General features: G+C 47.6%; 1 protein-coding gene across 5 annotated transcripts in view; it reads left to right on the top strand.

Moving 5' to 3' along the window:
• Fam186b (family with sequence similarity 186, member B) overlaps positions 1 to 15,811 on the top strand; it is a 33,696-nt gene that overhangs the window by 16,132 nt on the left and 1,753 nt on the right. For 3 of the 5 annotated variants that reach the window (XM_005411837.1, XM_013508463.1, XM_005411840.1), the window contains 5 exons: positions 475 to 657; positions 4,084 to 5,713; positions 6,225 to 6,417; positions 12,908 to 13,074; positions 13,675 to 13,860. In XM_005411837.1, the coding sequence (XP_005411894.1) occupies positions 475 to 657; positions 4,084 to 5,713; positions 6,225 to 6,417; positions 12,908 to 13,074; positions 13,675 to 13,860 (2,359 nt within the window). The remainder of the gene's footprint in view (positions 1 to 474; positions 658 to 4,083; positions 5,714 to 6,224; positions 6,418 to 12,907; positions 13,075 to 13,674; positions 13,861 to 15,811) is intronic. The other 2 variants (XM_013508464.1, XM_013508465.1) reach the window with 2 other exon arrangements.

Genomic DNA, 15,811 nt, shown 5'->3' with positions numbered 1-15,811 from the left:
ATTTCTTCTGTGACCCATTGGTTGTTCAGGAGGTTGTTGTTTAATTTCCAAGTGTTTATGGAGTTTTTGGAGTTCCTTTTGTCATTAATTTCCAATTTCATTGCACTGTGGTCAGATAATATGCATGGGATAATTTCAATTCTTTTGCATTTCGGAAGGTATGCTCTGTTACCTAAAAGCTTTTACAGGGAAGGAAACTTCAAGTCCCCAGCAAGTTCTGAGATTCTGAAGGAATGTTTGCTGTGGATTTTTAGTATCACTGAAATGAAGGAAAGTGATAATCAGATAACTGATATCAGACACTGATAATCAGAACTAATGCTCAGGGGAGTAAGTGAGCTGCCCAATATTACATAGCCAGGGTGAGGTAAAACCAATTGACCTCAAAACTGCTACAGCCCCCAGCTAAAGAGCTGTTTGGGGCTCCCTAGAAGACAGACCGTCCTCAGCTTGTACTTCCCATTCCTTGTCCAGGTGACAGTCTGACCTACGAGATGAGGAACAGGAAGAGTGAGGAGGAAGAGGAAGCCATGAATGAATGGGTTGAAGTAATAGAGAAAGTGCTACCTCTCTCCCTCATCACCACCAAAGGAGGCATAGAGTCTCTGGTTTCTCTTTGTTCCGCTCTCATTGAAGAACAAAAGAAAAGGTCACAAAGTAGGTTCCTGGAGGCTGGGAGGGGAAAGGGAGGGGCTGCTGTATACTGGCTCAGGGAAGAAGGTATGGACTGGGTCTGTAGGAGGTTTCCAACCCTCCCTTATAGCAAGTACAGCCAGGCATCGTGATGCATGGTGACACATGCCTTCCTCCCAGCACTCAGGAGGCTGAGGCAGGAAGATCACCGAGTTCAAGGCCACTACTATGAGCTACATGGCGAGACCCTGTCTCAAAAAACAAAAAAAAAGTACAAGAGAAAAGTACAACTGGGGGCAGCATGAGGGCCAGGGTGTTGGACCCAAACTGAGCACTGAGCAGTTCTGAGCTAGCCCTCCAGGCAGAGCTAGACAGGCGGTGGAGACTGCGCCTGGAGCTGCTTCCAAGAGCTGGGCCTTGTGTGCATTGAAGGCTAGAGCCTATGGCGAGAGCCCAAGGAACACCCTTTCTCACTCCACACCTACCAGCTGCGCTGCAGCCTCTTCTGAGGCTCAGCCACAGGCCCCTCTGGAGTCTTCCTGACCACCCTACTCCCAAGGTCGCAGCTTGCCCTTCCCAGTCCTACTCCCAAGGTAGCCTCAGCCAATAACATGGCTGAACCCTGGAATTTTACTTCTCTCAACACTATAAGTGGCCTGAGATGATCTAATTCCTCATTGTGTATGTGAGAGCATTGATGGTTAGAGAAGAGAAAGGTACCACAAGAAAGCTCATGGCAAAGCCAGGCCCCACATCTACGTTAGTTTTACTCAAGAGCACTCTTCCAATTTCTGGCTATGTGACTTTTGGCAAATTACTTTATCTCCTGGAGCCTCCTGATACATAAAATGGAGAGAAGCCAGGCATGGTACTGCATGCTTGTAATCCCAGCACTCTGGAAGGGTGAGGCAGGAGGATTGCAAGTTTGAGCCTAACCTGGGTAACTTAATGACTTAGGGAGACCCTGTTTCAAAAAAAAAAAAAAAAAAATGGAAACAGGAAAATGATTACTTGTAGGGTTGGAGGTGGCTTCTACAAGGTATTAAGTGTCTGATGCCTGGTTTGGAACATGCTCAGGATTTAATAAACACTAGCTTCTGAGCATGGTGGTACATACCTGTAATCCCAGAACTCAGGAGGCTAAGACAGGAGGATTAATTAAATCTTATGATATAGATGCTCTGATTAGCACCATTTTTCAGATGAGGAAACTGAGGCACTGAGAAGTTCAAAAATTTGCCATGGGAAGTGGGAAAAATTAAGTTTAAATCCAAGTTATCTGGTCCTAGAATCTAAACTCTGTACTACTTACTGAGCCATAGGGCAAAACTAGCTAGATACCAGCTTGACCTCAGTATCACATAATTTCCAGATCTCTTCTAGCCCCTTCCTTGTCCAAGTTTAGCTACTGTGGTTTTCTGCCAGTGATACTCATTGAACAGATGCTCCAACATGATCCCTCCAGCAGCCCTATGAATTGTAGGTCTAGGGGCAGAGGACTGTGATTGTGACCAGCCCTTGAAGAGTTAAAGTCTGTCAGTGAGGTTGAACACAGCACACACAATCTGTGCTTAGTACACTTTACTGGGGAGAGGACCTGCTGCTTTCATCAGAATATCAAGGAAGCTGTGACACTCCTCCCAAATGGAAAAAGATGTTAGTCTTTGTTGTGATGATAGTGGTGGTACTGGATTTCAAAATCAGCAGCCTTCAAACTGAGCTACATCCCCAACCCTTTTTTTATTTTGAGACAAGGTCTCACTAAGTTGTTGAGTTGCCCAAGCTGGGCTCAAACTTTCAATCCTCCTGCCTAAGCCTCCCAGAGTGGTGGGAGTGCATGTGCCACCGTGCCTGGTCAAGACCTTAGGCATTCGTTCATTCATTCATTCAATCATTCATTTCATATTGGGGGATTGAATCCAGAGCCACTCGAATACTGGCCTTCATCCCCAATCGCTTTTATTTTTACTTTTTTTCTGAAAACAAGTTTTATTTAAGTAAGGACTTAAATACATTACATAATTTAGTTCTTTATTTTGAGGCAGGGTCTAGCTAAATTGCTTAGGCAGGACTTTGTATCAGTCAGGGTTTTACTAGAGAAACAGATATAACACAAGACACAAATGTATAAGAAATGACAAGATTGGCTTGCGATGGTCAGCCACAGAGTTGGGTGAGGAAGTGTGCAGAGGGTACTTTTACACTGGAGACCAAAGGTTTCAGCCCAGGGCCTGGTACTCACTACAGTGACCCATGTGAGTCCGTATCACGAGGCTCACAGGTCTGCAATGGAAGGCTGAACAGCCTACACTGGAAGGCTAAAGAGTCTACACCAGAAGGCTGAAGGATCTGAGGCAGAAGCCAAAGTGTCTGCATTGGAAGCACAGTGATGACATACAAGCTGAAGGTGAAGACTGGAGATCCTTTGATGAACAGAAGCAGCTCCGTCCTTCCTCATTCCCTCTTTGTACATCTAAGCAATGAGCCGCCCCAGGCCAGGTCCTGTATACCCTAGGATATAGAATTGCTAAACTGACTTACTTAAGCTTCTAAACTTCCCATGCTGACACAGTCCACTATTACAAGGGCCGGGTGTGATGGTGCATATTGGGAGGCTGAGGCAGGAGGATTGCTGCCAGTTGGAGCCCAGCCTGGGTTACAAAGTGAGTTCAAGACCAGCCTGAACTGCATAGCAAAACTCTGTCTCATAAAGACAAAAAATTAAAAATACTTTAAAAATCAACTATTATAGACTTGGATTTGAAATCCTCCTCAGTCTCCCCAAGAGCTAGGATTATAGGGACATGCCACCACATGCAGCTATCATTTTTAGAAGGAAAAAAGGCGAACAGCTGTTGGATTGTGATAAATCTCTATAGGCACCTATAGGCCCAGCCCAGGAGTAACACCTACAGCCCAGGAGTAACATGTAAGGGAAATGAATTTTCTGAGTGGGCTTAAAGAATTTGGGAAATGGCTTTAGGGACCCAAACAAAGATATTCAGCTGGGAAGGGGCACGGTTAGAAAAATAATAATTTCGCTCCAGGAAAAATTGAGGGTCAGGAGTATGGATGGTTTGTTTGTTTGTTTTCTGAGACAGGGTCTCACTATGTAGTTCAGGCTGGCCTCAAACTCATAGTGTGGTGACTTTCCTGCCTTAGCCTCCTGAATGCTGGGACTACAGGTGTGTGCCGCCACATCAGGCCAGTGGTGTGCTGAACTGAGTCAAATTGGAGTGACCCCTCTGGGCTCTGCACGTGCTGTGGAGCTAGAAGACCTGCAAGCTCAGGCTCAGCAGAATTCTCTGGGACAGACAGCCTCAGCCCCTTATTTTTGCCCAATCCAAAAAGGATTAGATGATAATTTTGGCCAAGTAGGGTCTGGAGAATCGGTATAATTCTTGGGATTCATGGGAATGTGTTGGCTTTTTTCCCCTCTGCCTCTCCCAGTGCCCAAACACATCTTCTGGCAGGGCTGGTGGGAGAAAAGCCCACAGAAATCTTCACCTCATCCTCAGCCACTGAGCCCAGAACAGATGCTCCAGGACAAGCAAGCCACCTGTACGAAAGTCTCCGAGGTGACATCCATGTTGCAGGAGCTCCTGGACTCCACCATGTTCAATCAGGGAGAGGTCAAGGCCATCAAGTACATGTTAACTGTAGTAGAGAACCTCAACAAAGCCTTGATCCTCCAGCACAAGGAGAACAGGAACCTGGAAACCAAATACAAGTGCTTGCAGATAGAGATGGCCACAGAGCTCAGCACCCAGAGGCTGCACTTCCAGAAGTCCATCCAAGACCTTGAGGGCAAGAGGGATGCTCTCCTAAAGCAGGTAGCGATTCTAGGTGGGAAGTGCCATGACCTTGTTCTGACAAAACATGCCCTAGAGTTCCAGTTGAAGAAGATTCAGATTGCTAGAGGTCCAGCTGGAGATCCAGCTGAGGTGTCTCCGGACTCCCCAGCCGCCCCTGAGGAAAAAACCCTTCCACAAACAGGAGCAGTCATGGAGGAAGCCCAACAGCAGCCCAGGGAGGAGGAACACTTGTTTTTACCACTTTCCTCAAGTCCCATGGCCAGAGCCTGGGACAGTAGGGTGACACCTTTAGCATGCCTGTCGCTCTCCACGATGAGTGTGCATTCAAGGACCACAGACGTGTCCTTGAAGGACACCGAGATCCTTGAAGATCACAAATTTCCTACAAAATGGAAGAGACTGGTGGCAGAAGGCCCAGTCCACAAAGATAAAAAACAAGGGGACCACTTCCCAGAAAAGGAAAGAGTCCAACTTAAGCTGCATTTTAGGAAGCACCTGTCCCCAGGGAGCTCCGGAGAGGTGCTCTTAGAGAGCCCAGTGGGGCACTGGGAAGAGGAGCTCTGCTGGCAGATTCGGAGGCAGCAGTGGCTACAGGAGGAGGAAATGTGGCTGCAGCGGCATAGGGAGTGGGCCCTGCTGGAGCAGGAGCACCAGGAGAAGCTGCGGCGATGGGAGATGGAGGCAGCTACCAGACTGCAGCAGCAGACACTCGCCTGGCCAGAAGAGGAACGACAGCGACTGAGGAGGGAGCCGATGGGGCCGAGGGAAGACACTGAGAAACTGATCTTCACAACCACCAATCAGCGGAGGAACTTGGAAAAGGCAGAGCCTCCCCCAAGCCGGACCCAGTCTGCTTGCCAAGCAAGGAGGCCATCATTGCCCAGGTCCTCCCATCCCCAGCAGCCGGGCCCAGGAAACCAGAGGACCATGAGTTCAACCGAGTATACCCACATGCCACAGGCCAGCCGTGTTCCCAGCAAACCCAAGAAATCCACCTCCTCTCCTGTCACTGGGACATCCATCCGAAGGGTGACTCGGCCCTCGCAAAGACCTCCGGTCACCCCTAAGGAGAAAGTGTACCACATGGGCATGGAGGCCCAGAGGAAGAACCTGCAGCTCCTGAGTGGGGAGCCCAGGCTGGGGCTGCCACATTACCTGCACAGCAAGGCCTTGGAGCTCACCACCACCACCATGGAGCTGAGTGCGTGCAGGCTACCATACCTGTGTCACAAGTATGTCCTCTATAGACACTTTCGGAGCCTCCGGTAAGTGCCCTGACCGTCCCCTGGCACCCCACACCCTCTGCAATATGGGGGCAGAGCCAAAACCCAGTGGGAGAGGAAGGGTACAGACAAAGGGCACTAGAGAGAACCACCCAGGTCTGGGCCAGGCCTCCTGAAGGAGGGACAAGCAAAAGCCACCTGGCTTCTGGCCCTTGAGTGATCCTAGGTGTGGGGAGCAGGGCGTTTACATGCTTTTCTCCTTGAAATGGGCTTTCTCTCCAAGACCGCATCCCCATTTCTTCATTTCCTATTACTCTGTCTATAAACTCGCCTAATACATGGCCACACATTTGCTTGACTTTCTCTTCCTGTTTCCACCTCAGCCTGGAGGCTCCTTATCTGATACCACTTCCACTTCCCTGCTCCCTATTTTCCCCAGCTCTCACCAACCTCCATTTCTCTTCTTGCCCCCAGGAATTACAGAGAACAGACTCATCTCTAGAGGGAGGTGACGGCTCCTCCACCTCCTAAATTGCTTCTCCTCTCTTCCCAGACAAGCAGTGATCAACCACATGCAAGTCATGGGAGAAACGAGGGCGCCCAATGCGGCCCAGAGCCTCCAAGTCCTCCTGGGAAACATTGACCGCCAGCAGAGGCTCAGGCTGCAGGCCTGGACGGACAAACAGAAGGACCTGGAGGAGAAGCACAGGGAGTGCCTGAGCAGCATGGTGACCATGTTCCCCAAGGTGCTTGGGCGAGCGGGGGTCATCCCAGCCAGCAGGGAGGGCCAAGAAAATGAGCCAGCAGGGCTGTGGGGTGGGGCTGAGGAGGCAGGTGAGAAATACGAGAGCAGGTTAGAGCCACTGACCCAGGAAGAGCTGAAGGCAGGATGTGGCCTGAGTGTAAGGGAGGGCAGCTTCCCAGTCTGCATATATGGGGAGAACAGGCAAGAGAGGGACCCTTCAAAGACAGCCAGGAAGAGAAGACACTTCTAGGGGAGCTGGATCCTGCAGCTGTGCGGTTCTTTGCCTGCTCTTCTCAGTTCTGGTTACTCGCTAGATGTGGGACACAGCTGTTGTCTTCACTCCCTTTCTGGAGATTCACTTTGTTTCCCCCTGGGGTTGCTCTTTTGCTTTCTAGATGCTGGGTCTCATCTTTGTTTTGTTTTTTGAAACAGGGTCTTGATATGTAGTCCAGGCTGGCCTTGAACTCACTGTGTAACCCAGGCTGGCCTTGAACTTGTGGCAGTCCTCTTGCCTCAGCCTTATGAGTTCTGGGATTATAGGCATGTGTCACCATGCCTGGGCTCTAGGTCTCTTCTTTCCCAGTTTGTGTTCTTGGTTTAGTGGAGCACTTTTCTCTAGTCACTTCCCAACAAGGGATGCATAGGAAGGTAAGTCACTAGACCCTGGCTGTCTGAAAGTGCCTTTGCTTAATAACTTCCCTTACTCCTAATTGGTGGGTATCCTACCCATGGAGGTCTAGGTTCGAGTCCATCTTCTCTCCCAATTTTGCAGACATTGTTATTGCCTTCTAGGTTCTGATGCTGTTAAGAGTCTAAAGTCGGGGCTGGGGATTTAGCTCAGTGGCACAGCGCCTGCCTGGCAAGCGCAAGGTCGTTAGTTTGATTCCCGGTACCAGAAAAAAACAAAAAACAAAAAACAAAAAACAAAAAAAGAGTCTAAAGTCATTCTGAGTCCTGATCCTTTGGATCTGGCCTATTTTTACTCTCTTAGAGCTGATAGAGTCTCTCTCTGTATCTTCACTGTTCCATAATTTCATAATAATGTGCTTGATCTGGACCTATTTTTGTCCACTTTCTTGGGCATTAAGTTAGCCATTTCACTTTGGAAATGTATCTCCTTTAGTTCTGGAACCTTTTTTTGAATGCTACATTAGATCAGCAGTTCTCCAAGTGTGATCTGCTAACCCAGGGAAATCCTGAGACTAGACCTTTCCAGGGGCTCTGTGAGGTCAAAACTATTTATTTATAATAAATCTTATTGTGTATACAACATGATATTACAAGATGGATATACATGGTAAAATGGTTACTACAGTGAAAACAAATTAACACATCTATCATCTCACATAACTACCCCCATGCACACAATAGCAGTTATAATCTACCCATTTGGCAAAAATCCTTAATATAAGCTGGGCGTGATGGTGCACATCTATAATCCCAGCACTTGGAAGGCTAAGGCAGGATTGCCTTGTGTTCAAGGCCAACCTGGGGTACATAGTGAGCTCAAAGCCATCCTGAGTTACATAGTGAGACCCTGTCTCAAAAAACCAAAAAAAAAAAAATCTCGAATACAATCCACTATTATTAATTATGGTCCTCATGTTGTACTTTAGATCTCTAGACTTGTTCATCCTTCACGTATTTGCTCCTTTGTATCCTTTTACCTTCCTCTTCCCATCTCCTGCCCTATCTACGCCCTAGCCCTTGGTGACCACTGTTATTTTCTATCTCTATGTATTTGTCTTTTGTTTTCATATTCTACATATAAATACTATACGATCATGCACTATTTTTCTGTCTGGCTCATTTCACTTAGCATCATGTCCTCCAGGTCCATGAATATTGTGACAAATGGCAGGCTCTTCTCTTTTGGACAGTAGGGGTCTGGGGAATGTGTATCAGTGGAACCACCCTATCTGTGGGCTCAACCCCAGAACCATACACAAAAAACAATATTTTTCTTGTAAGGCTGAATAATATTCTATTTCTCTCTCTCTCTCTCTCTCTCTCTCTCTCTGTCTGTCTCTGTCACACACACACACACACACACACACACACACACCTAGGCTGTTTCTATATCTTGGCTCTTGTGAATAGTGCTTCAGTAAATGTAGGAATACCAAGATCTTTATGGAGTTGATGATTTCATTTTCCTTGAGTTTCCACCCAGAAGAGGGATGACTGGGTCATATGTTAATGTATTTTTAATTTCTTTAGGTGCCTCCATACTATTTTCCATAATGGCAGCTCCAGTCCACATTCCCACCAAGTTCCCTTCTCTTCCATACCTGCCGCTGTCCCTTGTTATTGCCAATACACCCCATGCCATACCTGAGCACTTCCTCACTTTTCTTTCTTTCAGGGATCACTGACCCCTCAGGTACCATGGCCCTGGGTTAGGTCTACACCAGCAGACTTAGAGTCTCATTCTCTCATCCTTTGTGCTAGGGCCTATCCTCATCTTTCCATATCCTTGCTGAGAAATCACATCCTGTCCCTCTCAAACTGACAACTGACACCAGGAAAAACTTCATTTTTTCAAATCTGTCTTTTTTCCTTGCAGTATTCAGTAAGGTAACCATCCAAACTGTGCATACCTCACGTTCATATATCAAGTGCATCTTGAATGAATCCCAGAGTGCTATGTTGTTCAGTTTTGCCACTGTGTTCCCCATTTAGGGATATGAGGCTCAGCAACCAAAAACAATTAGAAAGCAACTCCTTGGCTTGGCGATCTACCTCAGTGGTAGTGTGCTTGGTAAGCATGCATGAGGCCCGAGATACTGGAGATTGAACCAAGGGCCTTTGCTCTGGGCTACATCCCCAGCTCTATTTTATTTCTTTTATTTTGAGCCAGGGTTTCACTAAATTGCCCAGGCTGGACTCAGAAAGAGGGTCCCTGCTGGTCACTTGTTGCTTGCTGCTTCTTTGCTACTTCACTGCTTTGCTGCCTTCTGCTTGTCATGAGCTGTTTCTCCTCTGTGTTGCCCCTCTGCTATGTCACCCTGTCTTGGAGCCACCTTACTATAGACTGAAACCTCTATAAACTGTGAGCCAAAACAAACCTTTCCTCCTTTAACTTTAGGTGTTGGATAGTTTGTCTTAGCAATGAGAAAAATAACTGTATTGGTTTAGGGGATATTTTGCAAGGGGAAACAATATAATACAGGACACATACTATAAGATTGTTTATACTAGTCACCCAAAGAATGATATACAAGAGAGTGCAGGAAATCTGTCCACACACTAAGACCAAGGAGTCTAGCTGAGGGCCTGGATCCCATGGAATTGTCCTGCATGAGCCCAGCTGAAGACCTAGAGCTCATAACAATGCCCCCAACAAGTCTATCTAGAGCCCATAACAATATCTCATGCAGGCCTGTTTCATGGATCTGCACTGGGAAGGCCCAAAGGCCAGTGGTGGAAGCTAGAAAGTGTGTGCCCTTAGGATAAAGTATCTGTGCTAGCAGGCTGAGGGATCTGCTGTGGAGCCAGGAAGCGACTCGCAAAGTAAGAATCAGAGCTCCCCTGAAAAGTACCACAGCCATCCTCAGCAACAGTGAGGTCCCGAGGTCCTCCAGTGGTGAAGATGGTTGAGTTCCCATCAGGAAAGCCAATGCAGCAAGCTTCTCCATCTTCCCCTATGGAGCCAGGAATTGAAACTCAAAGTGAGGACCAGAGCTTCTCCAAAGTGAACTGAAGCCATTCTCAGTGCCAACAAGGTCCCGAGCTCCTCAGAGGAGGAAAACAGCCAAGTTCATCAGGAAAGCCAGCATGAAAAGCTCCTCTAAAGGAACCAACAGCTCCTTACAGCTTCTACCAACTCCCAGCGGCCTTTCTCTGCTCCCCACAGCCTAATTTCTCCAGTTCTGCCTCTTGTGCTGCTGGCAACAATCCTCAGGTGGGCCTCCCACACCCAGCACCATGCTTCCTCAGTTCAGCTGGGGGCTATGAGTGACCACCAGTTGTCAATCCACCACAGTAACTAAGACAGCGATCAAACCCAGGAGTGCTCTACCACTGAACTACATCCTAATACCTTTTATTTTGAGACAGTCTCACTAAGTTGCTGGGATTATAGGCATGTGGCACCACACCCAGCTAGTGCAGGAATTTTTAAAAAAAATCAAAACCCAGAGGCCAAAGAGAGAATAGTTAAAAGTTATGGATAATGGAATGAAAAACTTCTATCTTTTGTTCTTTTTTTTTCTATCTCTTGTTCTTATGAACTTTGTATTATATGCAGTCACGCACCACATAATACTGTTTTTGTCAATAATGGACAAAATATATGACAGTAGTCCCATAAGATTAGAGTGGAGCTAAAAAATTCCTATCCCCTAGTGACATTCTAACTATCATAATGTCCCAGCATGCAACATTTTCCCAACAGCTCACATTTTTCCAAGGAGGCTGATGTAAACAAAACTACTGAGCTGCCAGTCATATAAAGTTCAGCACATAAAAGTATTTACAGTGCAAAATACTTGATGATGATAACTATATTACTGATTTATGCATGTACAATGCTATACTTTTTATCATTACTTCAGAGTATATTCCTCCTACTGAAAAAGCTGACGATAAAGCAGTGTGCCATGTTAAGGCAACAGCATCATACATCCTGTTTCTACCATTTCTTGTGATTGCATCAAGGGCCTTGCCATTGACTGCCTCACATAATCTAGGCTGATGAGTACATTCAGTTTATGTTTGCATGATGACAAAGTCGCCTCGTAGCGCACTTCTTAGACTATGTCCTGTTGTTAAGCAACATATAACTATCTACAGATTTAGCTTCTCTGATATTGTTTGCTCATCACTATTCTGTCTACTTGCCAGATTTTCTATAACAAAGGAAAAAAAGAAATTAGCCCCCAAAATAAAAATTCATACCCCTTGGGAATATTAATAATTTTGTCTCTATTATACAAAATTGAATTGACATCCACACCCATCTTTTACATGACAGAAATAGCCCTTTGCACATGGTCCATGAGGGTTGGACCATGCCTATTAGATTGTTCATTTTCAGATTCTTCAGCACAAGTGTGTGGGATAAGCAGCCCTTAGCTCCAGATCAGAGGCTCAGGAAGGCTTGGAAAAGATGGGTAGCTGTTTCCTTTGCTTTTCCCCCAGCTCCCAGGGACGGAGAAGCAGCAAGCGGTGAGGTGCTGTATAAAGGATGGCTGGGAGCTTGGAGGGATTTGGGAAAGTCTTCAGTGACTCAGAGCTGCTGGGATGTGCCCTGGGGTTGGGTAGGAAGTTTCCTCCTGAATACTGTTTTGTTATGTTTTGATTTTTGAGTCAGGGTCTTACTATGTAGTTTAGGTTGGCTTTGAACTTGCTGTGTAGCCCAGGCTGGCCTCAAACTCAGAGCCATCTTCCTGCCTCAGCCTCCTGAGTGCTGGGATTAGAGGCATGCATCACCATGCCTGGCCCTGAGCACTGTATTGAGCAGCTGAGTCCTGAGTAGAGAGGCAGCCTGGTAAAGGATTGTGTGTTAGTTATTTTTCTCTCATTGCTGAGACAAAATACCTGACCCAAAGTTAAGGAAGGAAAGGTTTATTTAGCTCACAGTTTGTAGAGGTTTCAGTCCATAATCACCTGGATCCAAGGCAGGGCGACATGGCAGAGGGGCAGCAGTTCGTGGCGGTGGAAGACAGCAAAAGCAGCAAGAGCAAAAGAGGCTCCCTTACATTGTATGTAGGCTACCCACCTAGGCTAGGTGTAGCATTTACACTCCCAGCACTAGATAGTGAACCAATCACAAACTCTTAGATTCAGCTGCTGCTGAAGAGCCCCCCCTTCATGTGAATGAGACTTTGGGGGCACATCCAGACACAAACCATAACAGATTGAGTCCAAGCGCTGGCATCAGGCTATGGGAAGAGCATCCGCCATGGAGATTTCCCCCAACTTAGTACATCACACCTGCATCAGTCCTGATAATCTGCTGTTGCAGACTCGACTTGCTAAATTAGTTAGGGGTTGAGAAAGAAAGAGACCATATAACAGTTCTTTTTTGGGGGGTGTGGGACTCAAAGCTAGGGCCTCGCGCTTGCCAGGAAGGTGCTGCAGTGCTGAGCTCTGTGAGCTCCTTTCCCACTATCAGAGCTGGGTTTGGGTGAAAACTTATACTGTGCCCTACAGACACTGCCTGGCTCTTTGCCACAACCCTGCAGGTGTCTCACAGGTTCCAACCAACCCAGTTTCCTTTAGTTTCTTGCTTTTGCTTTGCTAGTTGCCCAGATTCTTCATAAGAAATGGAGAAAACAGGAACTAGCTCATCAAATAAAAATTGAAGGAGCTTCTAGGAAAGGTCTGAAGCCTTGGGTCCCAGGGGTTCTAACTGGAGGAATGCCTTGAGCCCTACCCTGTGTGCAGCTCTGAGCCCAGCAGTGGACCTACAGCCAGGCAAGGTATCTTCTTGGCCTGCAGAAGGATAACTTCTTGTCTCCCTGATGCCACTCTGCTGTTTCCTTTAGCTCCGCCTGGAGTGGAACGTTCACCTGAACATCCCTGTGGTCATCTCAAAGCCGAAGAAATGCAAGTCACCACCAGCCTTACTCCGGCGGATCTACTCCAGCAGCCCCACCTGCAAGCAGTCTTTTCCACCCAGGCATCGGGAATGTGTGCCTCTCTGGACAACCAGGTAAGTGCAGAGAAGCTGAGAGGCAGGCTTCTGGATAGGTGGGAGGCAGGAAGCACAGACAGACAAAGATCTCTCCATGGGTTGCCAGGTCCCTGCCCAACCCTGATGCAGGGACCCAGGCTGGGGTGTGTGTGGCAGTATGCGGGCTGCAGGGGATTAGCCTGAATATTTCAAACTATGCTGCTGAAAGACTCTGAGGGGCCACAGCCAAATCTTAAGCATTTCTACCCTGAGCATCAACCTGGCAGCTGCCGTTGGTTTGTCCATATAGATAAGCCTGATCCTTTCCACCGTGTGAACCCCACATTCAAAGGAATTGCGAGCTTCTGGACAGCCACGCAGACCCACACCCACACCCACTGCAGCATGGGCTGGCTCAGGACCTCAGCCTGAGGGGATGTGCCTGGAAGTGCAGGTTACTCGAGAGCCTCTTCCAGTAGTTTCTCAGCCGGAAGTGCTCCAGAGAAGTGGGCAAGCTGGGGAGGGGACAGGTGACAAACTCTTATTTGAGTGTCATGGGGCTTATGGTCCTGGAGAGCTTGTGGCTTCTCAGTCTAACCCTTGGTATCTTTTGGCATTCTCTGTACCTTCTACCTCCAGCCAACAGGGGACCCAGACAGAGGCCATCTGGAAGACTGATGTGGCCTCTTCTAGTCACCCAGTAGAAAAAAAGACCCCTGTCAGCCTGTCCTGGGACCAGCTAGGGGGATACCCAGATATGCCCAGGCTGTTAGCAATGGAAGAACATTCTTCCTACCATGGAAACTTGACGTCCCTCAAGGTCTGGTAAGGTGCAAGGCCAGGTGCTTAACCTGGCTTTAGGGAGGCCTATCCACCAAGGCGAGCACACTGTCCCTCTCCAACAGCCCAAGAAGTCTCCCCAGTCATTAGCAATGACCTCAGTTATTGCATCTTTCAAGACAAGAGATGCTAACCCGACTCATCCATTCACTGGCTGTCAGCTTGGGTCCCAGGCCAACACCACTTCAGCTTTCTCAAAGGACTTTCCACAGTGCTGAGGGTACCACAGGGCTTCTGGCTTCACACCCATCTCCTGGGCTGCACACGAATTTTTGAAGTCTGTTTAGCCCTTGCGAGAGCCAGACAGAGGAATGGAGACATGGAGGGAGGTCATGAATCATGAGATATACCTGCCAGGCGTGGTGGCACATGCCTGTAATCCCAGCACTCAGGAGGCTGAGGCAGGAGGATTGTTGCGAATTCGAGACCAGTTTGAGCTACAAAGTGAGCTCAAGGCCAGCCTGAACTGCATAGCGAGACCCTGTCTCAAAAAGACCCAAAAATATATATATACCTGAGACGTGGACCTGGGCCTATCTTTCTGGTTTTCATTTATAAACTTCAAGAACTGTTTTTGTGAGCAGCAGCTGAAGAAAGGGCCATGGCACTTATTAGATCAGCAGGAGGTTTTTCTGCTTCAAACAGGTTCAGCTCTCCTTTGCCTTTATTGGCTGAAAAATGTCACTATTGAAGACCAAGGCTCTTTCAAGGGATATTTCCTTTCTTCGTTCCTTCCTTTCTTCCTTCCTTTTTTTGTTTTCGTTTAATTGAAGCCAACACCTTCACACTGAACTACATCTCCAGCCCTATTCATTTATTTATGACTGTGGTAATGGAGATTGAACTCAGGGTTTCTGTGTGGAGCCACATCCCTAGCCCTTTTTAAATCTGAGATAGGGTCTTACTAAGTTGCTTCAAATGGGCTCAAACTTGCAATCCTCCTGCCTCAACCTCCCAGAGTGCTGGGATTGCAGGCATGTGCCACCACACCCAGGTTCAAGGAAACTTTCCAGGTCTCTTTCTGCTTTTTATGGCCCTGATCCTGACTCAATTATTAAATATCTCTGACAGAGACAGGTATCTGATGGCTGCCAGTCTAACCCAACCAGAAGCAACAGCTGTAAGATGCTAGTGCTGCTCCACCCTCCCAGTGGAGACATGGGTGAGACAGGCTGTCAGGGCAGCACCAGAGAAGGCCAGGCCCTGGCTGCACCTCCATCTGAAATGGGCCTGAACACCTGGCTGGACACAGGATGATAGCCCACCTAGTGCCAATAGCCTTCCGAGAAGGAATGCGTATGTGGTGTTAGTTAATTTGAATATAACTATCAGAATTGGGGAGACTAGAAAACACGCCAGGAGAGCTTGAGAACCCAGTGGATGGAGGCTGAACCCCACTGTGGTCTTCCCTTGTGGCGTCCCTCTCCGTAAGCTCCTCCTTGCGTCTCTTGCCTGCAGTCCTGCTCAGCCCCCATCAGAGTGTGGGGTCACCTCTTTGTTCTTCCTCCCATACAGAAATGTGTGCATACATTTCCCGGTAAACACTCCACTTGTCCTCAAGCACTCACAGCATCAGCATCTTCCCGAAAATGTAAGGGGATGGTGGAGAAAGGGGCTCCCATTGCATAGATCGAACACCAACCTCCTTACTTCCCTTCTTTTACTGCCTGCTTCCTTTGGTGTAACGTGCAAAATTCTAAGATTCCTGCACGTCTCAAACAGAGCTGTTCCACCCACACCCAGGCCTCACTGAAATCTCAGCTACAAGTTGAAGCACTTATCAAAATATTGTTCCCAGCCCAGACAGCTTCCTCTTTATACAGGAATTTAGTTGAATATAATTTTCTTTACCCCTTTTCCACCTCTGTACAAGTTTACTCAGTTTATCACACTATAAGGTATGGAGACGGCCCTTCTTCCTCTTCTTTTTTTCTTT

Source organism: Chinchilla lanigera, unplaced genomic scaffold (genome assembly GCF_000276665.1).
Source record: "Chinchilla lanigera isolate Chin_1 unplaced genomic scaffold, ChiLan1.0 scaffold00146, whole genome shotgun sequence".
NCBI classification, from domain to species: domain Eukaryota; kingdom Metazoa; phylum Chordata; class Mammalia; order Rodentia; family Chinchillidae; genus Chinchilla; species Chinchilla lanigera.
This window is presented reverse-complemented; position numbering and strand designations above follow the sequence as displayed.